We start from the raw sequence: 27,193 nt of genomic DNA, 5'->3' as shown, positions 1-27,193 counted from the left end.
CGGACGGTGCACGAAAACGATCGATAATCAAACATTAACGACACACTTGCGAGGACTTTTTGCTCTTCTTGACACCTCCAAAAGTAAACGAAACGATAAGTGATTGGCGGTAGGCTCGGTTTAACGAAAAAATATTTACACTACAGACAACCAGCCGCTCAACGGGGGGCACTTAATCAAACCGAAGGATACCGAATGCAGTTGCATCCCTTCGGCTGGCTGGCGTTGCAATGGCCGAAAAGCGAAAAGGAAAAACGGGCCGCGAACTGGAGCTGAACGCCCATTAACACCAGCCATTTAAAATTGTGCCCCGCAAAGTGCATTCCAGTCCGGTCCGGCCGTGCAGAGCGATATGTGACCCTTCGGCCCCCGAAAAAACAACGCCACCTTATCACACAGACACGTGTGGCATGTGGCAAGAGCAGGTTTACCCACGGCGGCAAAGCCGGTCCCATTTTCGTACGAAATTGAAAATTTTATCTCTTTCCCAAAAAAACCGCGCAAACCCCCGGGTAATGGACGGGGCGACTCGTAAACCTCTGGAGCCGCGGGGGAACATAAATCATCACCTTCGCGTGAGGCGGTGATTTCCGTGAACCGATCCGTCTTCCGAGTAGCTGTGTGAGGAAGAGTAAGAAGTCCGCTTTTCCGCGGTACGTCGGGTGATTAACGTCGCAAGCGGTGTGCTCATGTTATGCTGCACGCTTTCTGATAGCAAGAGTGCAAGTGATGCGCCCCGATGCATGTCCTGCGTCCGAGTGGAGTGGCGGTTCATGTAGGTCAAGTCGATCGCAACAAAACCCCCGAGGAAAGGTATTGACACTAATGCTCCTGAGGTCTCATCGGAGTTACACGTACACTGGGTGTGGAAAAGGTACAAAAAAGCCTGCCATTGAATGTGATCCGTGGAATTATACAGGATTGTCGACATTTTTTGAATACCGACAAAATAAAACTACATCGGTACTTGATCATCAGTCGCGATGCCATTTGACCGGCGATCGGTTCTTATTTTTGGGTGCTCTAAAACCGATAAAAAATGACTTCAAGTCCAGTAGAATATTTTACTATCGCCCTGAGCACTACTTCAATTGTCAAAGGCACAATGGCAGTGTTGAGTACTGGGTAATCTCAGAAACAATGGACGGAGACAGGTTTTCACCTTTTGTTGCTGATTTCAGTGGCATTCCTGATCGTCCGCTTCCTTAGCATAATGCGAATATACAGCCAGCTCCGTGGCTTAGCGGATTTTTTGCGTGCTCACCCTCGCGGTCGCGTTCTCCCCGTGATCCTTGAGTTATCTAATCGCCTGTGTTTTCTTAGGTCACCTATTGTCACTGGCGGTGCAATTGGCGTAGTTTTCCAGCCGCTGCCCAAATACAAAAGGGAGCACCAGCAAAACCATCGCATTTCGCATCACGCAACACAGAAAGACGCTGTGGCCACCGGCCGTTACCACAAGGAAGGCTACGCTCGAATCAGACCTCATCAGCCACAGACGGCGGTGGACAATGCCGGGAAGCCATCCGCAACGCACAACACAATCGCGGATGGTGCAATCCCTGGCACGCGGAACCCATACGGGCCACCGTACCGCCCGGCGCCTGCTCCCGAAGAAGGTGCGTCCCAAGGTGTCGGCTTGTGCGATTACGGTGGCGACAGTATCGTCGATTGTTTATGATGCAATTTGTGGTTACCTTGGTCGGCCCGACGATTGTCTCCGGCGATTGTGTCCGCAGCGACTGCTGTCGACTTCCCGACTTCTGATTGTTTCGGTGGCTTCGGCTCAAATGGTTCGTACACCTCGCCATTTGACTATTGTTTGTTTAATGTTGTGCACAAAACCCTTGAGATGATTACTTGAAATTGAATTAATTTGGTATTTATCGAAAACCAGTTCGCCAGGATGTGTCTGAGAATGACCTTTAGTACCTCTGAGCTGCAGAGGTAGTTCTAGAAGTAATTTATGCACTAAATTTCCAAAACTAAATAGCTTAGTGAAACATACAAAAAGATGAAACCAAAGTGGTTCGTCTGATTATTTTATTTCAAAAATATTTTAAGAACACTTTAACTAAGGCGCTAAGGGCACCTTCTAAATGAACGATGAATTTCAATTAAACGAAACATTGAAAACACAACTAACCAACAGTCTGTTGGAACTAAACTCGTAAAGACGTCGTCCGATGTCTGTTATCGAAAGTGGACGAATGTTTACGCATTCGCATCCCGAAAGCGAGAAGAAAACTGTCAACACTCACCAATTAGTATCTGATCGTGCGCTCGTGTGACTCGTGCCGGCCACACGGCTGTGCAAACGGCTCGGTACATTTTCAACCATTATTTATTTTCCAATTAGTTGCCGTGTATCGACCGCCACAAAACAATGGCGCAAGATCCCGCAACATTAAAGCGATGACGATTGCTGGGGTCCAGCTCCACAGCTACAGCTCAGATTGAAGAAGGAAAAAAACGGAAAACCCTTCAAACACAGCCAAAGATGCACGCGCGTTGCAGTTCGAGAAGAATTGGTGGTCGGTGCACGCAGCATAGCCGAGGCTTATGAGTCACGCTGAGGTGCAGGTGGAACAAAAGCAAAGCAACAAAAGAAAAACAAAAAAAACGGTAAAGTTCATTAAACACGCACATACACACGAACACCACGAAGGCACTGTTGGCCAAACAACAACACTGCTGTCCGTTAGGGCCTTTTCCATCCGCTTCCGCCCGACCAGATCGCTAATCCATCCATCCAGACGTGGCTTTCGAGAGTTTCAGAGAGGTTTTTCTGGCCACCCTTCGGCGTTCGGCATTCTACGTCCTCCACCAGGTGACACGCAAATGAGTAGCCAGAGACAGCGAGACCATAGCGATGCCGGCGACCATCGGCGAACCGCGGGTCATATTAACTCAGTCGAAAGTGGGTCTTCGCGCACATCCTCTAAAACGTAGCAAACACCGATGGCGTTCCGATCGCACGGTATAACACGTGCTGTGCTGGTGAACCAAGCCCTGGGGCGGTCCAGAGCCGCAGCATTCTGGTGCCGCGTGGCCAATGTGCAAATAGAAACGGAAAGTCAAATGTCGACGCTCGCCCGGGAAATCCGTCCGTTGCCAGCCAACGGTCCGAACGGGGTCGCGCCGCGGAAGTGCTAAGCACTGTGGGTAAATTGAGATACCAAAACGAGTGAGAGAGAAAAAGAGAGAAAGAGGGGGGGGGGGGGGCGGAGATCAACCCAAAGCAGAGAGAAAGAACGGCAAAGACAATCCGAAATATGAAACAGTGAAAGGTAAACACCAGAAAAGGACACGTAAAGATGCATTTGTGTGACTCTGCTTTAATATTTAATTATTGTTTTTATGCTTTAAAACTTATTCTTTAAACTTTTATTGTTTATCTATTGCTTTCTCGGTAAAACAACTGTTTCGCTCTCAAAAAGGAGAGATTTTCGCCGAGTCGCGATTACATTGTATAGCACAGAATTTTACAGAATTCAATGTCACGTATTCGGTTTTCAAAAGAGTGAAACAGGATCGTATTTAAAACTAAATAAAATTTTACATTTATAAGTAAAATACAAAACATTAGACAAAATTCGTTTACTTTTTGTGCGCTTAGTTAGTTAGTTAGTTAGTTACTTTCATATTTTTTTATAATTCCCAGTTCTTCGGTCTACTTTGTCGGCCGCTTCCACCTCTCGGCTTGCGATGCTAACAAACGCGTAAAAACATGTTTTATAGTTGTCGCTATATTAAGCCTGTACACTTAAAAACGACACCGATAAAGGGAAAGAATGAGAACGCATTGGGAGAAAAAATGTTAAACCGTTAAACCTCCACGTGTGGCACTTGGAAAATAAAGTTGTATTGAAAAAAGCCAGCTTCCTCCGTTCACGCTTTATTACACCGTCGACCTTTAATCACAGCGGCGAGTGGGGTGCCCTAATTTAAACCACATCGTTATCAGTGCACCAACACCGTGGACAGGATCAGGGCCCTGCTCCAGCGGAACGCCTCGGTCATTAAATCGATAATCCGGCCACTTGACAGGCTTCGAGAAGAAACCGTAACCTCCGGTACCTTTTATGCTGCGGCATTCTTCCTCCAGCAAACCACAAACATTCCACGCGATCGCATGAGGCTGCGATTGATGGGCTGGTGCTGGCCATCCATCCATGCCATGCCATCCGCCGGATACGTCACTGCCCGTTTGCTTCGCCACACCCTGATGAGTGATTAATAAATTAATCGTTCCGGAAAGGCGCGTTAACGGCTAAGTGGCAACGTGCGGGCTGGCGATAAGGCAATGGCGTTAGGTTCTATTCGAGCGCAATCTATCGTGATCTTCGAGTGCACTCGGAGCTTTGAAGCGCCGGTGGAGGATCTGGACGCACACCCTGGACATGCACGCTGGTCGCTTGGCTTGGCCGGAACTCTGTTTATCGATCACGAAAGGCCGGCAACGGAAGTGTGCCTCAAGTGCAATGATAGCCAGCGCTGGGGCAATTCTTTCCCGCTGAATTCCCGCGCGATTCGTGACAGGGCCGACCAGGGCCGGTCCGGTGGTGCCTATTAACGCCCGCAATCTCGCCGATACCGCCGGAACGTTCTCGCTCTACTTCCCCCACGCGACGGCACAAGAACAAAGCAAATGTTTACCCAATGAATCCGGAGCCTTATCCACCTGCAACCTGTGCCAAGATTTAATCCGATAAGGGCTGTATCCACCGGAGCGGGATTAACCGGGCTCCGGCTGGCAGATTTTGTTTGCCCACCGAGTGGGGCCGTGTTTATTGGGCAGTTAGATTGAAGCTCTTCCAGCCGAGGTTCGATGAAACCATAATCACGACCATAAGCATAACTCCCGCGCATGCAACAATCTAACGGCGGCTTCACACGAACGCAGAGAGGCCAAGAAACCCCCCCACACCGGGAGCCGGCGGCTGATTGGCATTCTGGGTCCCGGTCCGTTCCGGCCCAAAGACTAATTTGCTACACCCTTCGTGAGGGCGTACTTCGGTGCGAGAAGTGCTCCAGGGTTTCCCTGCGGATATTATCGGATCGCGTATCAACGGATGCGGTTCCATTTCCACATCCATCGAAGGGGGGGCCGTCGGTTTAATTATAGGACCTGCTTCCGAAAGTATTTCGGACGATCTTTATTACACCGATCAAGCGCTCCGACCGATTGATCATCTGTTTTGATAGAGCAGCACGTTGCCAAACCTGAAGAACCCGTACTTCACGGTCCGGAGGCGGTTTTACTGATTGAAGACGAACCGAGGGCCCGCCGAAATTATCGTTCTCAATTTCCTCTTCAAATCGACACCACACTTACCGGTGGCCATTATCAAAACTGCACCATTAGCCCTCGGACCGAGAGAGTTCTGCCCGACTACAGTTCCAAAGCTACAGCTAACAGTGAATTGCAACAATGCCTCGCGATCGCGAGTGTGTGCGAATATTTAGCGATCGAGAGTGCTGATCGCACCCAACCGCAACAGCACCCGACTTGTTGCAGACAATGTTGGGTAGGCTCCGCGTGAGCTGTGAGCCACCTCACAGCATCAGCAGCACGGGCCGTCGCCCACTTCGCGGCCCGGCGGAAGGGAACAGAATCAGAATCAGAAAGAAATGTGCAATCATTAGTTCTACGCGAATGAAGATCTCGAACCGTCGACGCTCCGGTCCGGTCCGGTCCGGCCGACGGACCGGTTTCCCAGACGTGGCCGGTCCGCTAGCCGTCTGATGCGCAACCACGCAACCTGCCAGCACGCACACACGCAATCTCGGGATCGTTGAACGATACGGATCCTCCCGCTCTCGGTGGCTGGAGGGATGCCCAGCTGGAGGGAGAAAGTTGAAGCCCCACGGGAGCGGAACCGAACCACTGAGCGAGGGCCCCGGACCGGTGGGGTTGAACTAGGTCAGGGTCCGATCCGGGAAGAACTTCTCAGGGGAACCAGTAAAAAGGTAGAAGCGCAGGCGGCCCTTCCCAAGGCAGGCAGGCAGATGTCAGATTGACCGGCCAGATCAGCCAGATTAGCCAGTGCATCGGGAAACGTGCTCCACCGGAACTATTCCAGCCGAGCCGTACCTGCCGATCCGTTGGACCAATCAGACCGAGGGCGCGCACACGTCTTTGGCCCTGCACGCTGCGTACAGTTATCCAGCCCCATCTTTCTTGGCCCTCTGACGCGCAGCTGCGCGGCGCGGCACCTGGAGTTGTTTTATCTTAATTTCGGGTCGCTTGGAGTGAAGAAGGTGAAAAGAACCGATGCGATGAGTTGCCGAAGAGCGCTCGAAAATCGGATACAAAGTAACTAAGTCTACGTCTTACTTGGTGAGCTTTGCCTTACATTTTACCTTGGGCTACATCACGCTTCGTGTGCAGCTCTCGCCATTTCAGTCAAAATAAATGTAGAAAGAAACAATATTCATTCCAGTTCACCGTTGCATCGGGGTCGTATTGCATGGATAATGTCTTTATGCATAAACGGCCAATAAGCGTCACGAGCCGGCCGAGCAGGGCAAGTTATTGCCAATTTTCCTTCTCGACGGTCGCTGGGAAATTGGGCGAGCGAAGCCACCGACCGACGGAGAGAATGGCCCAGAAAACGCATATCACCAGGCTGGGCTTTAGCATAAAACCTTGAAATGCAAAAAACAAGAGAGGAAAAGGCGACCACGACTTTAACTCCCCAGGCCAACCCGCCGTTGTGACCCGCCAAACAATAGTTCCAAAATGGCTTTAACCTGAAAAACGCCCACAGCCCGCTGGGTCCCCGCTTTGTGAGACTGGCCCCGGCCAACCGTGTGCACCGTAAAGAATTTCGTTCATAAATCGTCCCAGAACTTTCTCCCTCGGCCAAGTCGGTACATTTTGGGGCCGAAGTGCCCCCCGCGGGCGGGCCCTATCAACGACTACATTACCTTCTTTCGCTGCCCCAGCCACGAATCGATACTTTCGATAAAATATTTTGACAAGCCATTTTTAGGATGCCATTCCACGTGGCACGTGCAGGGAGCCCTTTGCCTCTGCCCCATCAACCGGCAAGGATCAGCAGCATCGAAAGGATGATCGGGGATTGGCCGGTTTTCAGAGGGCTTGAACTGGTTTTCGAAGGGGCAGATTGTGGAGATGGAAAGTTCGATTCGGTGTCGGGCCGAAAGTCCTGCCCGAAAATGGGTGTCGAGAGCCCAAAGCGAAACGAAAGAAACAGGTCTCGTGAAGGGCTACCTGAAGGCCACGCGGCAGTAGCCACGGGGGAAGATGTTGTACCGATTATGTGGCGGCCGCTCCGGTTGGCAGGATTCACCGGCAGGCACCGGGAGGAGTGAGCGCACCCAGTGGAACGGAGAGCCACGACAGTCGCGGGTCACGGCGTACGGCCGGCCACGCCAAATTGTTGCTGCGTGCTGCGGGGCGTAGAAGATTTAAAATAAATTTGTCTGTCAAATAAATTAACCAACGAGGCGCGCAAACGACCCGCGGCCCGCAATCAAACCCGGGCAGAAGGTTCGTTTGGAGCGTTTGCGTTTTATTCCCTTCGTCTGGGCTTTCCGCAAACCCTCAAAGTCGCCCCCAAGGGAAAAGTGAGATCCTTAAGGGCAGGACAATCAACAACAAAGAAAAAATAAAGAAAAAGAGACGGATGCATTGTCCAAAAGGGCGCAAGAAACTATTTTAAGGGTGGTGAAAGTTCGAATCCCGTCGGCCCCGGCGAGCGAGCGAGCGAAAGGATAATGAGACAGGGTGGCCATTCCTACGCTGCCTGCCACATTGTCCTGCTGGGAGTGACATAAATAACGTTCCATAAAGTTTTTTGGCTCGGCTCCGTGTTAGCGGGACGGTCGATCGAGAACCACAAGCTATGGAGTTTAATTTGGAAACAGTTGACCGAAGGCATGTTTCGATTCGGTACAGCAAAAAGAATGATTTACTTTGGCGTGGGTTAATTTGTATGGTTGGTTTGAGACGTCACAAGCAACAGCAAGCAGCACGAGAAAGAAAGTTTAGAACCAACAATGAGTAAGTGCAGCAAAAGGAAGTCAATAACTAACCAGTAAAATAGGTAATAATTATTGTTATTCTTGTAAATAGAATAACGATGAAAAAATATGAATCCGAACAAGAAATGTTTCCAAAGTATTAAACAAATGAAAGACGCATGTTCGAATTATTTAAAAATTGTTCCAAAAGTAAACAATCGCGTATTTTTCGCTGACTACCGAAGCCAACCGATAAGTGCTTCATCAGCTCGATCGCCCGCTCGATCTGTGGTCCGTGCGACGTGCGTGCCATATCGTGCCAACAAATTTCTCCAACAAAAGGGCCGCGATCGGTGTTCGCATTACTCAATCGACACGGGACGCTTCCGTCGCCAACGTACAATTACACCCCTGTCGCCCGTTAATTTGCTGGCACCAAACTGCATGTACTTTCTTCGATCGCACCACACGGATATGACCTCCTTCAAGACCGTCCCCAAGTCGAGGACTGAGCTGCATTTCAAGCAGCGGCGGACCTCAACGAAAAAGGACCTGCCGTGTCGAAGAGATTCACTGTGATGATGATTTTTGGCCTTTTGTTTTGTTTTGCTATGATCACAAACAAAAAGAGCGACAGAGAAAGAGAGGGAGAGATCAGGAAACCCTCAATCTTATGATCAATGGTTTCGTTTAACGAACCGCAAACACCGTCCGACGGTTCGTATCGAAAATCCGGTTCACCCGGTTTAAAATGTCATAATTAATGAAGGCCTTATCGCGTGGTCATCTCCTTCATTCGGGAAGCGAGGCCGCCCTTTGGCAGATTCGCGACTGCCGCCGCTGCGTCGAGGTGTAATTTTGCACACCGGTCGATTGATTTATGGCATGTTAAGTTGCAATTTGTATCGCACCCTTTTTGGGATGCTTGCCAGGGAGAAGGACAGCAAGCGAGTGAAGGGCCGAACGCTTTGCTAAGGCCAAAGGTGTCGGTTGAAAGTGTCACTCGAAAGATGTTTCAACGGGACGCTCCGTTTTGATACGAGCCCAAAAATGGGGTTAAAAATGTCATGGTCACTTTCAAATTTCCTTAACAGTTTTAAAATTCATGCGTAAGGCAAGCTTAAGTTTTATCAATATTTCTAATTATTTTTGTTACACCATTCGGAGAACCAATGTTTCATTGATTGCACAAATTTTCCAGTGTGTTCACGTTCGCATTAAATGTGTACAAAAATGCGTAAAATTTCGAATTTCGTCACAACCTATGGCAAAACTAAATAAACGAGAACCATAAATAAATAATATGAACTTTTGTTAAATTGTGAGAATCAACAATTGAGACAATACAAGCGTCAGAAACCGAGTTTCTCGTTTCGATTTTAATTTAATATCCTAAATTAACTTTTACTTTTCGATAGCCCGCAAATCATTAAGGCCCGCTCCGGGAGCGCTACGTAATTGTAGCCTCACCCTTGGCCGGGGACCGCACCCAATCGCCAAACCGGTAAAGAAAGGAAAGATCCCACGGCCGGCTACGCATTCGGGGTAATTCGGAGAGGCTGGTGATAAAATTACACTCCCAAGCGACCGGTAGGAAATGACACCAAATGGCCAATCAATCAACGCAGCGCGCACACCCCACACGTTGGCGACGATAATGAAGGAGTCGACAGCCGGTGCGAACGAGTGCCACGCCAGTATGCTGTAAATGTTCCGCTTCCAACATAACAACACCGGTGCAGATTCACTTGTCCTGACGGTTTCACCGATTTAACGTAATACGGGACAAAAAGGGTCGCCCAGGGTCGGTCGTTCGGTTGTCTCAGCCGCTGCAGGTTTTCCGTTGCCTCTTTCCAGCGAGCAGCTCGAAAGTAAAAAAAAGCACGCGCCCGCGGAAAGCGAAAGGGAAATGAAACGGTGCAGCGAAAGTTTACGAGAACCTACGCCGAGGAACACCGACGGCAGCAAAATGACACTAAACGGTCCCATTATCGTTAATTTTCCCGACGACGACGCTGACAAAACGACCGCATCTTCCGCTACACCGCGGGGCTACGGTTCCGCTCCCGAGGGGTCCGTCACGGCCACAGCCAAACGCAGAGCTCGAATCGGACGAATCGCCAGCATCCGCCCAGAGCGCTTCCTCCGGGGCGCGCACCGCGGCCCGGTTACGCACTTTTACTTATTATGCTCATTACAAATGCTGCCATTTTGTCTTGATGGTGGTTCATCATTGTTTCACTTTTGTTTTCTGCTGTCTGGGGTCTTTGTCGGCGGGGGTTTCGTTGGCGCTCACTATGTCACCGGGGCAACGGGAAAACGTGCCTGCAGTTGCACTGTACCGACTGCACGGCGACTGGCCTCGTCACGGTCGCTGGTGATCACTCTGCCGCTCCGGCTGCATGTCACAACGGTGTACGGAACCGAAATATCGCCACGGTTAATGTCGGAAGGAAGCATTAAGCTACATCACTTTTGAGCGACTAAAGTGCCCGTTGTGCAACTGAAACATAGCCCAATTAAAAGACCCTTAGTTTCGGATACAGATCGTTCAAAGCTACCGTCAGGAAGCAGACAGGTACAGCGATAAACTAAATTAACACAAATCATGCTTAGCAAACTCGCCGGTGTTGTTTATTTACGAAACATGAATCCACACAGTTACTTTTTTAATGGAATGCCAGTAAAAGACAGAACAGAGAGATGAAACTGAAACAGCGTCGAGCGCGCGTGCAAGGGCAACTAATAATTTAAATATCTACAACTTGTTCTTTTTCGTTCGACAAACCATCAAACGTTGTAAACGATGTAAAAACCGAAAAAAAAGCCGCTCGCACACACGCTGCCCAGCTGAGGCTTCCTACAGGAACAAATAAACAAAATAATTGGAACAGATCAAATTGTGAAACTTTGAACTTAACCGCCCTCAAGAGGCCGCTTTCCGTAAGTACGCGTGATGGCCATTGGCATCCCTACGGAGAGCGCGAGCAGGCGATACGCTGCTTACGAAACCCGCTAGACGCTATCCTGTTCGGTTGCGGTTTTTTTGGCCGGAGACTCTTCCGAGCTGGCACTGTCGGGCTTTTTGCGCTTTATGAGGTGCGAAATATCATTGGCCGGTTTGGCTGTCGTGGAACTAGCAGAGGAGGCACCGGCAGTAGCTGTGGCTGTCGGCGCCGTGGATGACTTGGAGCCGTTAGCAGCCACAACGGACGACGAAGACGATGATGACGGGCCGGCTCCGTTGGTGGCACTACTGCTGGGTGCAGCACCGGAAGCGATTATCTTGGACAGCTCCCGCTTCACCTCTTCGAGTGACTGAAATGAGAAGAGCGGAGATCGTGGAAAATGGATGAATTTCGTGCACTATCGCCACCCGAGAAAATACATACCGTTTTCTTCGCCTCTTCAACGTCGAGGATCTTATCCAGAATATCGTTCTTGGTTTCCACCAGCTCCTTGATCGTTTCCTTCGTCTCGTCCGTCTGCTCTTTCGCCTTTTCTGCCTCGGTTACCTTCTCCAGCTCAACGACCGCGGCCCGGAACGAATCGATCGAGGCATCGAAATTATTCAACATCAGATAGCATAGACCCACCTTATAGTTGGTCTCGGCCATCAGACGCAAATCGATTTTGTCCGTTTTTCCGTGAATAGCCAAAGCTTTTTCTGCAAAACAAAACGAGGAACAATGAAACAATATAATTTAAGTGAAGTCCCACTACGGACGGTGTGCTCCAGGACACCTACGGTAATCATTGATGGCCTCCTGGAAGTGACTGTTTTCAAACGAAATGCCCGCCAGCTCCGAGTAGCACTCGGTCAGATTCTCGTATCCTTTTTCGCCCTGCTTTTCGAAAATCTTGACCGCCAGTTCGAGAATTTCCCACGCAACCTGCAAGTTACCGGCCGAATCCTCCGTCGCTTCCGCCGCGGCTCCCGCGGAGCCATTCGATGTGGACGAACCTGGCTGTGGTTCCGCCGCCTTATCGGCTTCAGCGGTATCCGCTTTCTTCGTGTACTCTTTTTCTTCAGCCTTTTTTTCTTCGCTGGATTTCTTTTCCTCCGTCACTGAAGTTGAAACCTCTTTCTCGGCAGGCGTTTCCTCAGCTTCCATTTTGCCGTCTTCGTCTTCTTTGCCCTCTTTCTGGTCTTCGCCATCTTCAGCTCCATCGGATCCCTCGGCCTTCTCGGTGGCTCCTTCGGCGTCTTCGGGGCCTTCCTCCTCTTCAGCGCCCTCCTCGTCATCGTCATCATCGTCTTCTTCGTCCTCACCCGGGACGATCAGATTGTTTTCGTCCTTTCCTAAAGCAATCAATGACCTTGCGTACAGCAGATACGGAAGGCCACATTCGTCGCCCAGCGAGCCGTGCATCTCGGAGTACAGCGCACAGCACGAACTCAAATCATCGGCCGCCTCCGAGTACTGTCGCATGCAATAGTTTCGGCTGCCACGACCAAACAGTTCCTTCGCATCGTTCACCTTGTCCTCCTTGGTGACGAGTATTTCCGATTTTTCGGCCATTTTCCTCTCTACTCTGTGTGCTTCGGGCTTACTATCGTTTAAAGCGATTCACTGCTAGTCCAGGGATGAGAAGATGAAGATTCTGAAATTGAATGAATAAAAATACCTTCATTAACACACTACTCGGCTCGATAACATGTAGCAGATGTGAAGATAAAAGGCTAAAGAGCACGCATTCTGGCCCGGAGAAAATGAGTCCATAGTCAATACGCGACAGAACCCTCAGCTGAAAACGCAACGATATGATGTAGTTTAAGCTTTCTATATACATTATTTAACCTCCAGTAGATGCTGTACAAGGTGGCCATCTCTGTTGCTCTCCGTACATTTCAACCAAACCAACGCAGCCCAGCGCAGGTCTTTTCAAGCGGAAATCGACTTTCCGCTCGTAAACACGTATCTTGAAGAAGCGTTGCACACGATCAAAGAAAATTATTCATGACTAGGCCCGAGAATCGTGGGTCAGGACAGGCTCCTTTAGCTTTTCGTTAGGAGTGGCGAAGCAGATCCTTCTACAGGACCGAACTGAACCGACTCCCTTTGTTTATCGCATTTTGCCCGAATTTTCCTGCTAGTAACGAAAAATAATTCGGGTTTTCCTCATTTTCGTCTGTTGAGATGTCTAGTAGTGGCTTTAATTGCATTCGACATCGGTGCGGTGGGATTTTTTTTAAACTAAACGAAGCGCAAACTTACTCTTAGGCTTACTCTAAATATTAGTGTTTGTAATATGCCAAAGTAAGTTTTCAAGCACATGCAGCTCATTAATATTGTTAGAAAACTGTAAAACTGTTTTTCGCTCGTAAAAAACCCTTCGTTACCCTCGTTAGCTGAAGAGTTGTTTAGTTTATTAGGCATCATCATAATCAGTAATTATAAAAGTTGCTCCATCCTTGCCAGGAAAAAATATCAAGCACCTAACCCGGCTCATGACTTCGCCGCCGCGGTGCTTGTAATGACTTCCTGGGGACTGCCTCTTTTATGTCACTAACTGTTGCGTTATTCTGAATTTTCCAAGGTTTCCCCATTAACATATACCGGGCAAACTGTACAACGATCGATCGGCCACTCTTACCGGTCGGCATCGTTGGAACCATTCGATCGTTAATAATTTATACGACATAGCGGTATGTGCGTTTGATTTACCATGTCCCGTTGTTGTACCTGCGCCAAAAAAGCTGTGCTAGTCACTCAAGCTCCACAACGCGAATGTTGCCAATCAACTAGAAAGGTCCCCGTACTTGACTGTAGTTTTCCATCACTTGCACCCGGTGCAATACATTTTCACTTTGCTTTCGCTCAGCGCAACCCTCGCGGCCACTCGGAACATCAAAGAATCGACAGAGAATCAAAATTGCTTTCCAATGTGTGAACCCTTGGATGCGTCGATCGAAACATATCCCTCATCGTGTGCCATCACTCAACGTATTTCACACCAAATACAAACACACAAACAACATTCCTCTACGAAACACGTCCCTGCTGGGCTTCGCTAGGAGTCTGATGCACTTGAAAGCCTAACAGAAAAACAAACCGAAACACGTTTTCTACTACTCTTGAAGTGTCCTGGCAAGTGACACAAGCAACGTACGGCAAGCGGAATTGGAACGACCGTTCGATGCTATTTCATCTCGGTGGCCACACATTGGGCTGCCCTCGCGGGGTCACTATTTAGATAGGCATCGGTCCGCTAAAGAGCCGGACCGAACCGGATCACTCAATGTTCGACTGTGTCAAACGATAGTTCAAACGGAGAGTGACCTGCTCTCTCGGCGGAACCGGAGGGCCCCTACATACCGTGACCGAGTGTGGGTTTCTCTTTCTTTCATTCACGGGTGTTTGATTTTGGTATTGATTTTTCTTTGTACGAAAAGTGCGCAAGCTTTACACCGGCTACTCCATCTGTCTCGGTCCTTTCCATCGGCGGCCCCTGGTGTCCTTAAAGTTGGCCGCCCTCCTGTGAGAGTGAGAGCTTTGCATACGAGAAAATTAATCGAAAGCGCGTGAGAAATTGGGAAATCAAAAAGCGCCGTTGGGGAAAATTCTCTCTCAACTCCCGTGTCTCGCTTGTGCCGTGGTTCAAAATGACAGCCCAAAGCACTCTCTGTTTATCAGCACTTTCTCATCGTAAAGTTCCTTCTGCACGTTATCTTTTTCTCTCTCTCTCACTCTCTGTGCATACAGTTCACAGGACCCGTAACGAAAGTTCACAGTTCAAGCTCAAACACGTACCGTAGCGCACGCGTGGGGAACGAGATAGAAGCGCAAGGATTCACAGCACGCAACGAAATTAACAGCAAACGAACAGGCGAAGGACTAGGACTCGGTTGGAGCCGGACGAAACACAACGAACCAGACGACGACATCACTGATCAAGACAATCTTTACGCTACATGCCTGGCATCCTGGCCCGGTCACTGAGTCACGAGCCGCCATCGGATACGGATTCATAGTTTAAAGACAAAAAGGACCAACAAACAGCACCACCAGTGGGCGTGAGAGAGTAACTTCGTTTGTTAAAGCTCCACCACCACAATCGGATCACATAACCCCGAAGAGGTAGGAGACTTTGAAGTGTGTTTTTTGTGCCGAACGACAACAAAAGGTCCCGGTGGCCGTGTGATTCGAACGGTCAGAGCAGCCAGTTGTACGGTGGATTTGAAAATGTGTTTGTGTTTAGTTTGTGTAACCGATACAAGTAGTGTAGGCACTGTTTCAAATATTTAAACCCTTCCTGTATGTAGCGCCGTGTGTTCCGATGGCGAGCCTCCGGAGTACCTCTGGTGCGGAACAGGATTGTTTATTGCTTCGCGGTGTGTGTGTATGTGTACAATAGAACCCGTAGTTGAAGGAAGCAGAACCCTTCCCACGGAGAAGTCCCGAGGAAGGTGCTGCTGTCAAGAAGGAAAAGTAATTCCGCTCCACTGCAGTTAACCATCGCAGTGTTCCGTGGGTCTTTGTGACCGGTTTCATAACACGCATGCAAGCAAAAGCGGAGCAGCGCAGGAGTTTAAAGCGGTTGCAGTTTCGTGTTTCGATGAAAGCAAATTTATTGAACAATCGTGATTTATAAAATTACTAAGCCCACAGAGGTGCATTATTGGCCATCGGAGGGCAAAATTTAAATCGATTCCATCAGCATACGGCCGAAGCGTGGAACCGACGACATCATGGAGTGCTGGACACACAAAAACCTTGGGCGATTTACAACAGCGACACACTTTTATGACCACACAATGTTGATGATCGGTGCAGTGTTATGCATGTTCACTCCCGAGGTCCTTTGTAACGAATGATAGCTTACTGCCGCAGAATAAGGTTCTGCCATGGGTCTACTATTAAAAAGTGAGAGACATGATAGCTATTAACCGTGCGGACCCAGTGTGACCCCGTGGGATTGCATAATTATTCTTAGTGATGATGCACTGGTAGTAGTCGCTTGCAGCACTAACAATAGCTATGGCCGTTTCTTTACAGTTTTAAGTGTACTTATTCGAATAGCGCTGAAGTGAACCAACCAATTTCCTGTACTTAAGTTAAAAAGAGTGCAAAAAAGTGTAGCATTCCTTACCCGATCTCTCGTGACTAGTTTTTTTTCTCAAAATCACCCCTTCAAACCACCAAAGCCGGAACCGCGAAACCTGAGCGCAACCCGCAAACATCGGGAACGACAATATCTTCAGCTCTTCACCGGACCAACCACTAATCGCCGTTTGATGAAAGTTTCTCAACAAACTTCGGTCTGGAAGCAACATTAATCTGAGCGCCATTACTGAGTAAGTTAGTAATACCTTCGTAACCTGTCTGATCGCCGCGCGTGGTTCACGAAACTACCGGGGCAAAAGTTTCCCGGTCTTGTAAATCAAACTTCTATATCTCGAGCAACGTCATCACGTCCATTCGAAATGGGGGGCGCGCTCTTGTTGCTGTCCGCGATGTCCGCCACCATCTATAAATCAAATCCCTCGCCGCTGTGTAACGATTGTTTCATGGCTTTCCCTTTCGATAGTTTGTGTGTGAATGAGCGCAGGACGAGGGCCACACCGGCACCACAGCACGCGAGAGTGGCCATTCTGGTTTCCCGTGGCGGAACACTCCATTAGCATACCTGATAATAACACTACCAGCGTACCGATGGCCAAACTATCTGCCACCCATAATCCTTCCTTGTCGTCGCCCGGTCTGGCCTGTAGGTCGTTGATTTTTACGGGTCAAGGAAGATGGCTAACGATTCGCAAACGATTCCTGTGCTACACGGGCTCGGAACAGCAAAAACACGTCCACCTTAAAGCGACTGTTTTCGTTTCGGTTCGCCATGCCAGAAGAGGCCACTTACGGGGCGGGCCACGGAGTGAAGGTCACGGCAGGGACCGGGGTTCGTCGTCTACTAGACCACTGTCTGGACATATACACGGGTGACACGCAATCGAAACCGAGAGCAAGGATATCCGTCCCCCGGGGTTCTCGTTCGCTGGCAAGGCTAAAAATCGCGCCGTAGCCATTTGGAAAAAAAATTGGCTCGAGTATGAATTGTTAATCTGTGAGGCGGCTGCCAAGTTTGTATGGCGGCATAAAACGAGAGCAGTAAAGTTTATGTAATTATTATAACTGGCGCACCTTCGGGAGTTTAATAGTCGCTGATGGAACTAAACTATGAATTGCGATCATACTTCGTGTTTCGTTGCCTCATTGGCGATAAGAAATAGCTCTTGGCTAAGCTTTTTTAATGAATCCGCAACCTTTCTAACACTGTTAGTGTTTGCGTGATAACATTTCGTAACATTGTCACATACATTCTTTTAATTTTCATCGTTACGTTGGAAGCATATCAATTTAACTATACGCTCCGCAACCCGCTGAGATCCTGAATCATTGAAAATCTCTATGTGGACGAAAGTGGCCGTATCAAATGGCCGACGACAGCATGGCGACGACACTCGACAAACACAGAAGCAGATAATCTCCATAAAAGGCTGGTTAATACGAGCATAAAAACAATGGTTAGTTTTAACTGATGGCCGGCGGCGGCCCCTTGCATAGCACGGTTGTCCCTAGCTACAAAATGGGTGGGTTTTCTTTTAGCTAACACAAACCGGCTCCGGTTGAAGATTGTGCAGCTTTTTTATTGACTCAGTATTTATTACGACAGCACTCTGGAGGCCGCCTGGATCATCACGCCCGCTTTGTCAGCCACAGCCCTGAAGAAGTAAAACCCTCTCAAGTAGAGCGCCATACGCACTAATGGACCGACGGGGCCAGTACAGCAAATAGTAGCGGATTTTCGGAAAGGATTCCGTCCCACTCGCAAACTAAGCCATTTTATTCCATCCTTAGTCAGCCTCCTCAAACAAATTGACATTAACCCATTTCGGCTTATCCTGGTCGGTGCGCCCAACGGCCAGCAGACATAAAGGTTGACAGCAGCCAAGAGATCCTCCTCTCGAAGCGGGAGCAGCATGCAGCCGTGCCGGTGCCGTCCCACACAGAGTCGAGTCCCACTGCAGAGGCGAATCATGCCCCACGGTGTGGCTGTGAGAACTCAGTAAATGTCAGTAAACAGCTTACACGGATTTTTTGTGATAAAATAAATACCCCTGCAAAACGGACTGCGAGTGTGGGATCCACGAAGGCCATCCACGGGACACGAAAGATGGTGGGGACACACACGCTCGTCTCCTCGTGAGGTCACCATGGAAGGTTCCACACGAGGACTTCAAGAGCGCATCGGCTTCTATCTTATTTTTGGAATCAAAATCCGAAGCCATTGGACCAGCGGGGTCGACAAAAGGACACTGGAAAAAGCGGACAAATGAGATGGAAACAATTCACGAAAGCCAATCCAATTAAGACGACGATGGAGAGACGACACAGTTCATCCCCGCCATTGGTGCCAACTTTCCTCGGCTTTCTCGGGGACCTTTTTCCACTTTCTGTGCGAAGTGTTGACTTATTCATTATTGATGCTAATACCCTTACAAAAAGCATACGCACATTTAATGGGTTAACGATTGCATAACGCAATGAATAATTAACGCATACCGTGGTGGCGGCTGGCCTCACATAATGCTCACGTCAGCCAAAGCATAAACCCGGCACACGCCTCAGCGTACCACTTTCACGCACGATTGGCGCTGCCAAACACATTGCGTTCGCAGCACCAGACGCGCGGGCGCGGAATAACACAATTTTCACGCACGAGAGAACGCATTCGGCGCACCGCTTTCGGGAGGTACCATTTTAATATTCAAATTAATTAACGTGCCAATTTGCATAGTGAACAGTGGGCACACGAATGCGGCCACCCCGTGGGCAATGAGGGGCAGGCAGATAGGATATGATGTAGTCGAAAGAACTGCGCACAACAACAACAAGCCGTCGCCACAGGACACATAAGCAACAATAACAACGGGATGTGCGCCTGAGGGGACGCGAATGGGGCCTCGAAACAAATCAAAAAATGAATACAAATCGTATTTTTCATGGAACAAACTCAAATCGCTGCTCTGATCTACCTACCAACGGCGCCACACATTATGGAATATTCAATGCATAATAATTACAAACATTCATGATTGGGGGGCCCGGGCCGTGTCGCTAGATGTTTAATTCGCTTTGGGCCAACATCATTCGCCAGAGGAAAAATAATATGCAAATCACTACTCGGGGCGACGGAGAAGATTGGGCCGAAGGCTCTGTTTCCACAAGGATCGCGATTTGGCAAACAAATATATTCCATCCAAACGTGTAAGCCGATTGGAACATTTCACAAATCTCAACAGCAGCATCATGTTGTTCGCTAAATCGTTAGCTTCCAAAATGGCTGTGCTCCGACACGGCCAAGCAAGCGCGGTCCTGCCGTCAATACCAATTGTGGGTATTGCTTTTAATTAGCTTTAAACTATCGTTTAAATCTAATTTAGTATCTCTTGCTGGCCTAAAAGCACTTCTTCCCCAGTTCGAGGAGCCGCGTTTCGAAACAGGCGGGCAAATATTAATTAAGGATTCTGATTACACGAACCCATTAAGTGTGGAGAGTCTGACACTTTGCGCGCTGGATTAGATTCGTTTTACAGCACGATGCTACACGGCACTCAGTCGGTCGGCGTGCCACATTAGAGGGGCGCGCTACGAACACAATGTTAATTAGGATAAATCTATCCTGTCACCTATCATGCCGACCACTCACCGAGCGCGGCCACGTCCTAGGACCGGTTGTTTTGCATCCTAACCCAAGATCGAGCGGGTGTTTCGAGCGACCTTATCGCAACCCCATTATCGTACCATGCGCCTCCATCGCACAGCGGTGCCGAGTCTGTCTGTGTGTCTGTCTGTGTGTGACGTCTTCCAGTCTCGGTCCAGAGTTTGCAGAAGGATCGTGAATGACTTTCTTCTTCGCCTGGCAGCACGTTCACTGCCAGTGCCCGTTCCGTTCGTCCAACGGAAGCCGCCTGGCGCCGAAACATGACATCGTATCGTCGCCGGGGAACCGAAAGTAGCGATCTCTGGCCGACGGAGTGACTGGTCGAGACGATGCGCCGGAGCGGGGCTCAAAGCTCAAACATAAACCGGTGCTGCCGGATGATTGCGAGTGAACGATAAGCTAAAGGTTGAGCCAAGCGGCACGCGATACCGACACCAGTGCACATTACCCTAATTGCATCAAAAAGCTAATGTCAGTGGTTGTCCCGAGTGTGCTGTAAATTGAATTGAATTTCCTTATTCCTCTGAATTGAATTTCCACCAGTGCGCTGATCCGTGATGAATGATCTTGCCACTCCATTTTCTAAATTCTTTGGTCATTTTCGTATGTATGCTTTAAACCCTCTCTTCTAACGTGCGTTCATGATTTTTACGGACTGTCCCCTTTAGCACGGCCGATACATTTGGCGCAGCATTGCGACAATACGACCACACCTGACCGACGGCATCGGGTGCGTGCGAAGAGCCCACCCGAAAGGGTTCGAAAAACGTAAATATCCCGACCGACCACCGAGGCGCCAAAATGAAGAAACGGGGCACCGATTTATGACTCGTGCAAACGGAACGGGGTGCCGGCTGCAAGTACACCGTAACCACCGGTTGCCTGCCGGAAGCGTCCTCGATAACAACCTACATCATTCCCAAACAGAAACCACCGTCAGTCGTTGCTGCAGCTCCTTCTCCACCGACGAATACACCGCCGCCGCCATCGCTACCGTCAACACCGAACCAATCCACCAACCGAGCGGGGACCGTACCCCCGGGCAGCGAGCTTTTCCCCGATCCGCCGACCACCGATAGCACGATCGCCGAGAAGCAAACCGCATCGCCTGGTCAAAGCGACCGGTGCGAAGGGCCAAACGATACCAACACACCGGGCGTGGACGCCCCACACGAGGGGACGACGTGCGCGACGACGACGGCCGCCAGCACCACCATCACGGCGAACAGTTACTCGAGGAACAAGTCCACCACCCGTAGCTGGCCGGTGATCCATCGGAACAATTCCTACTATCGCTATCCGGCACAGGGCGCGGTAGGTCTGGCCGGTGGCAGCGGTGGTGGTGGTGGCGGTGGTGGCACGGCGAATGCAACGCAGTATCAGTCTTCGACGTACCGCCGACAGCACGGGTATCTGCAGTACGACTACGATGCCCCGCTGCCCGGTGTAAACTACTGTCCGACCAATGACACCAACAACAACAGTCTGCTCGGCTACTCGGCTACGAACGCCTCGAACAGTGACTACCAGTATCTAGCGGGCGGTTATCCCGCGTCAGGACCACCGGACAAATCGCCCAGCATCGACAGTTGCTACTATTATCAACACTACAGCTTCAGCACGCCGATGCAGCAACCATCGGCCATGACCACCGTTCTTGGGGGCCAGGGTGGGGCAGCGACCACCACCACCACCACAGCCGGACTCAGCCACCATCACCAGCAAACGCCATCCGGCAACGATGGTGGCGGGTGCTGCTCCTCGATACCGCCACCGATACTGTTCCTCTTTCTCACGCTGCTCATGACCTCGAGCGCGACCGCCATGCTCTGTGCCGCCATCATGACCGACCACTGGGAGCACGTGTCCTGGGACCGCAACAGCCTGGACCGGATCAGCAACGAGACCGCCACCGAGCTGCACTGGTACCTCGACGGTCGGGCCGCCAAGATACCGCTAAAAGGGAAAGGTAAGAGCCGAAGACTTTGAACATGAAACGGCTGTCGGTGCTCAAGGTGCGCGTCTTCTGTACCAGTAGTTCCGACGACGGTAGGGTTGCCAAACGTGCACCACAAACCGCACCACCATGTGCCGGGACCAACCACGCTCCGACCGCCGGCCGTCACGGATGACCGTGCCGGCGTATTTCTGGTGCCGATGAATGGTGGCATCTGGACGCTGTGCATCGACCTGACGGCGGACGAGATACGCACCATGTCGAAGGATGGCTTCCCGCAGGTCGAACAGTGCGTCAACTATCTGGCCGGCACGATGGAGAGCGCCCAGGGCAACGACGAGGACGCCAGGGCCGATTGGCAACACAGTGAGTCCCAGGCCTCCTTACATCCGCATTTAAGTAGGTACAACTTGGGCGTATGTGTATTGTCCTGATTCCTCCCGAACCATCTTACTTTCTGTCCTCCTCTTCAAAGCCTGTCTATTCCAATTACCCTTCACAGACCACTGGGTCACATTTGATCAAAAAATTTCGATTTCGATCAATTTTCGAATCTACCATGAAGCTCCGAGAATCTGAATTGGTTTAGCACCTTCTAACATTACACAACATAATCGGTACCCCCATCGTCAGGAGAACGTATTTTATTAGCCCTTTTGTATATTTTGTAAACAGTTTGTAATTAAAGTTGCAAAATAGCTTGAGCTTCGCGCACCATCGTACGTTTATCATTAGTTTTGTGCATAAAATTCAAACATTTATTCTCAAGTTCAAGTTTGCTTAAAAATGCTGTGTTCAGTTTCGCTGTATGCAAGTAAGCAGCCGCCTGGAGGAAATCGGCCGGCCGCCAGCAACAGTGGCCGGTCCCAGATGTACTATAAAAGAAGCTCTACTGCTCGATTCTGACGAGACTGTGTTCAGCATCCGTCCGTGCACAACGGCATACTGCAGTCATCATCGATCAGGACACCACACCTTCCGTCTCCTGACGATGTATCTGGGCACGGTCGAAGTGGCTGCTTGCCACTGCCAAACATTCATCAACCCGACCGACCACGAGTTCCGTTGCTTTGCACTGCACCGCAACAGCGATGCTCATCATGCCCGCCAGCCGCCGCTTCACCATTTCTTGGTTCGCGCATCCTGGTTTGCAGGCGCTTCTACTACTTTGGACCCCAAGGGGACTACATTTTCGTTTGCCATTTTAGTGCAACTCGCCCTGGGCACAACAGTGCCTTCCCCCCCGTTGGGCGTCACCGCGCTTTCCGCTTCCGCTGTTCTATTCTTTTTCCTCTTAAAACTCTTTCTTCTTCTCTTAAAATGCTTCAGCGAGAAAGTGGTTCCCAACTGCGGACAGCTTCCGGGGTCGTAAAAGGGAAGCAAAATACTAAACATTCGTTTTAATGCTCCTTCTCTTGGTGTGAACTCTTTTTTGGACCCTTTCAACACTGGAACCAACCAACAGGAATGCAGAACCTGTCGATATCCTGCTCGCTGGTGTGTCTCATCATACTCGGTAGCGCGGCACTGGTGGGTGCTTTCGGCGTCTGCCAGCGGCAGATCAGTGCGGTGCTGGTGACCGGTGTGATGTACCTGTTAGCTGGTAAGTAGTGTTGCTTCAGATTACTTCCGTACTCCCCGTGACCCACATTGGCCTACAATACGACCCAGACCCAGCTCGAAACTGGTTAGGATACTTAAGCCATATGCCCGAGGTATTTTTGCACCTCGTTTTCTTCGGCCTCGCGATGCGGCGTGATGCATTATTAATACAATTTTGTGCAGGCCAGAGCGAGCACCAAAAAAAGAACAGTAAACCCTCTCGGGTCTTGAACAATTCATAGGCCATGTTTTCGAAGACTCTCTCGAGCACCCTGACATGTTAACTGTCTCGCACGCGGCCACCATAAGCAACCTTCGCCGTCAATCGTTAGGCACAGATCGACGCAAATTGTGAGTGAATGTGGCATGCGATACTAGGAACTACCCAATCGTCCCACAACCGCCGGCCAGCACGCTAATCCTAGGACGATGCTATTGAAAATCGATCTGTTGCTCGCTTACATTTCACCACGGCGCGTGTGTCTTGCCCCAACGGGCGGCTCTCGCCTGGTGCGCCAGGCTCACAGTATCCATCCGCGTGTGGTTCCGCGAAGCCTTCGCCTGTCACAGTGGCGAAGATGCACGGCGGCATTTCAATAATCCGCCTCCAGGCAGCCTTCTGCCACACATTACTGCCCTCTCGAGTAGTAGTAGGGCTCGTGTGTGCGATGAAAATAGAAAATGACATTTTCTATTCCTTGGCGGCTGCCGATCAAGGTTAAAACAGACACAGACACGCCACTAGTGCGCTCTTTCCGGTGAGGTCACGCAACCAGAAGCGCCCATGTTGCTGATCCTTTTGCAGCTAACGGTGACAATTTTTCGAAAAACCAACAGCCTGTCGCTCTCATTTACTGTGGGGCCCCGATTCCAGATGTATGATTAATGTGCGGACCATTACCTAGCGAAACGTGATTGATTCGAACCAATTCCAAACACTTTCCCGCCCGGATCATCCGATCCGGCTGCTGGGTATGAATAATCGATTCCGCTTCCGCGTCTTCCTGCAGCCCTCTTTGCACTGTTCACGCTGATGATAATACACTTCAAGCGACAACAGGGACGGCCGCTGCTCGACAGCGACTTCGATGGGACCATCGACGGTGTGGTGGCGATCAAGGGGACGGCACGGGCGGCATCGAAGTTTCTGGGCGCACGCATCTTCGTCACCGCCTGGAGCCTGGAGCTCGGCTGGGGCGGTGTCGTCCTGTGCACCTTCACCTCGTTCCTGTGGATTCTGCTGTCGAAAATTATGCGCTTCAACCCACTGTCGGCGATGATTTGATGATTCCAAATCAAATTCAACAAGGTCGCGGTCTACAATGTCAACTAGCAAGCTGCGCGGCTCGATACGAAATCACTCCGGTGTACCCACAGCAGGGGAACAGCGGGACCGCGGCCCGTTCTTGATGAGCTTCATAATTCATTTCATTACAACAATCAAAAAAGGAGGGAGTAGTCAAAATCGTAACGAAATTGTTTGTGATAAAATTCGGCCATTAATCATACGCGCAAACAACCTTCTCTACTTAGTCCACGTCATCGGTAATGGGACGTGTTTCCAACAGTAGCGAATTCGTAATAATATAGCATCTCTTACATCGATAGCCAGCGTCATCTGGTCAGGTTTTCGCGTTTCATCCATTCGCTTCTCAACTCTTTACATCGATCCGTGGCACGAACGACAGAAGATGAGAATATGGCAAGTTTTTCAAGTAGAAAGTTTTGGCGCATGATAACAAACGCTGCTACCGAATAAATTAGAGATTAGATAGCTTCAGGTCTGATTTCTCCGATTCGTAGTGGCTTGACGTTGCGCACTGAGGGCGCGCTCTAGAGAAAGACTTTTCCTGTACTTTACTCGAACCGTAGCAAAGTGAAATTTGTCATAACTTTTGCCTGATTCGCAAACAATATCGCAATGTCGGTGCGCGGAAGCGGAGGGACAACACCGACGCGGAAGGTAACATCCAAAAATCAGTTGGAGCGGTCCATTCTCATTTTACATCACGAAAAACCCAACACTAAGGTTTAAGATTATGCGCAAATTTTGCGGAAGGCTTCTGAACATCAGTATTCACTTACGAAACAATTCTATGGTTGATAACAAAACAAAAAACGCATCAAAAATCTACATTTTAACCCATTTTTGCGTTTGTCCTTAAGAACTCTGCGCAAGTAAGCAGGTTAGGTGACTACACTTTTAATGGAACGATGATTTGTTAAGTTTGAAAACTATATATGGTACGTATTTTATCGGGATGTTGCCGGACCGGCTGGCGCCGGTTGTTGCAAGGGACCGGAGATAGTTAAAAAAACTCTAAACCATAAGAAGCGCCCACAGACTGTACTAACCTATCTTAAACATATACACCACCCTTCTACACGGACACGCTTAAAAACTAAAGAAGAACTCACTTCTGAACTAGCGGAAAGTTTTGAAGCTTAAAACGAAAATTTAATCCACTCTCTTATCGCAATGCTTTCATTGCCGGCGAAGTAGAAATATACAGGTATCCGTTATGATTTCGCTACTTATGCGCTTGCACGAAGGAGCAAACGCCACCAACCGGAGTTCCACTTTCGGTTGCGTGTATCCCCGGTGCGTGTGGCGGTGATCCTTTGAACGGTTCGTCAGATGAGTTTCCCACAGCCTGAGGCCAAGTTCGGAAAAGCGTCTGGCATTGTCAGCATCACCCAGCAACGGTGGGATGGTGGGCGCCCAGCGCGAGGCTTACGGCGGAACGAAGGAAAGCATCCACAGCGGAACACTATCGACGTTAGTTTATGTAAAAGCTTTGCCTTATAACGTGTAAGTGAAACATAACAAGAAGTGGCAGAAGAAGTGGAACAAACCAGATTCTCTATATATACATATACAAAACATATTAATTATACAAATAAACTCCTGCAGTACACCACTGACGGCAGGGCGCCGGTGTCGATGGACTTATCTCACATCATATCACGGCCACATCATAGTGTTCCGCATAGAGGAATCTGTGTGCAACTTTTAAACAGTGTGGCGGCAGTGTTTCAATCCGCATGCCTGTGGTAACATCGCTTCTTACGACAAATTTCGAAACAAACAACGATAGCGTTACCATGTTCCGCTACCACATTCTAGCTTCTGGCAGCTTATCTACGATATACATTGGCGTTTTTCCCCGACCGCCGGCTATGCTCTTCGGACTAAAAGTATAAAGAATCCGTTATATTTTACAACAGACGCATCCGGTTCGCCGGATATCAACAGCTTCTTGTCGGTCAAAAAGCCGTGCCGGACGTCGCTGTTGTAGACAACGGAAAATACACTTACCTTACGCTCGCTTGCGAACTTCAGGCACGATGAACGATGAAACGGATAAAATGAGCACTTCACAATGTTCAATCAAAACCAATGGCCACCGTTTTAGCCAACTTTTCCGCCGAAACAATGCTCGATCGCACCGCAAGTTTGCCGGGTGTGAAGTGAACAAGAACAAATGGCGCGCACGAAGCGGGGAAGCGTGCAGGCGAAACGCACCGAACTGACAGTTGTGTCAAATAAACGTTTCGCAATGGAGACGTAACGCTGGTAACGCTCTAAAGAAGCGTTTTGTTGAAATATTTCACTCATGTGAATGGACGAAATTGAAATATTTAAACAAAATTCAAGATAAGACGTTGAACTGCTGGCCAAACCCAACCCACCCATCCAATATAAAATCAGGCCGAAGGTGCGCAAGGTACACTCCGGCGGAATGTGATTGTTGGGTTTACCGTTAATTTAATCCTACTCGTCCTAATCCAGTCACGCAGAGCGGTAATGTTGGACGTGGCGCTTGAACAATGATAAACGTTAACATGCCAAAGCATTTGTTAAAATCTCTCATGCAAAACGACCTTCCCTCAAACTCATGAGCAATTTCCACTGTA

The 27,193-nt window shown here is 49.5% G+C and overlaps 2 protein-coding genes across 4 annotated transcripts; one reads left to right on the top strand and one right to left on the bottom strand.

The window, feature by feature from the left end:
- Positions 1 to 10,603: 10,603 nt before the first annotated feature.
- On the bottom strand, positions 10,604 to 26,737 carry LOC128271618 (protein NASP homolog). Of its 3 annotated transcripts, none has more exons than XM_053009212.1 (4): positions 26,595 to 26,737; positions 11,741 to 12,597; positions 11,385 to 11,659; positions 10,604 to 11,310 (listed from the first exon to the last, which is right to left on the bottom strand). In XM_053009212.1, exons 2-4 carry the CDS (start codon positions 12,513 to 12,515, stop codon positions 11,008 to 11,010), a joined length of 1,353 nt encoding a protein of 450 aa, XP_052865172.1. In that variant the 5' UTR covers positions 12,516 to 12,597; positions 26,595 to 26,737; the 3' UTR covers positions 10,604 to 11,007. The 3 variants fall into 3 exon arrangements, with proteins under 3 accessions (XP_052865172.1, XP_052865174.1, XP_052865173.1); XM_053009214.1 differs by having other exon boundaries at positions 26,600 to 26,696; XM_053009213.1 differs by lacking the exon at positions 26,595 to 26,737 and adding an exon at positions 13,662 to 13,773.
- Positions 18,029 to 24,560, top strand: LOC128269909 (uncharacterized). The gene is made up of 5 exons (XM_053007313.1): positions 18,029 to 18,046; positions 20,644 to 21,685; positions 21,770 to 22,072; positions 23,139 to 23,276; positions 24,286 to 24,560. Exons 1-5 carry the CDS (start codon positions 18,029 to 18,031, stop codon positions 24,558 to 24,560), a joined length of 1,776 nt encoding a protein of 591 aa, XP_052863273.1.
- Positions 26,738 to 27,193: the final 456 nt, after the last annotated feature.

The sequence above is a fragment of the Anopheles cruzii genome, chromosome 3 (genome assembly GCF_943734635.1).
Source record: "Anopheles cruzii chromosome 3, idAnoCruzAS_RS32_06, whole genome shotgun sequence".
NCBI lineage: Eukaryota > Metazoa > Arthropoda > Insecta > Diptera > Culicidae > Anopheles > Anopheles cruzii.
This window is presented reverse-complemented; position numbering and strand designations above follow the sequence as displayed.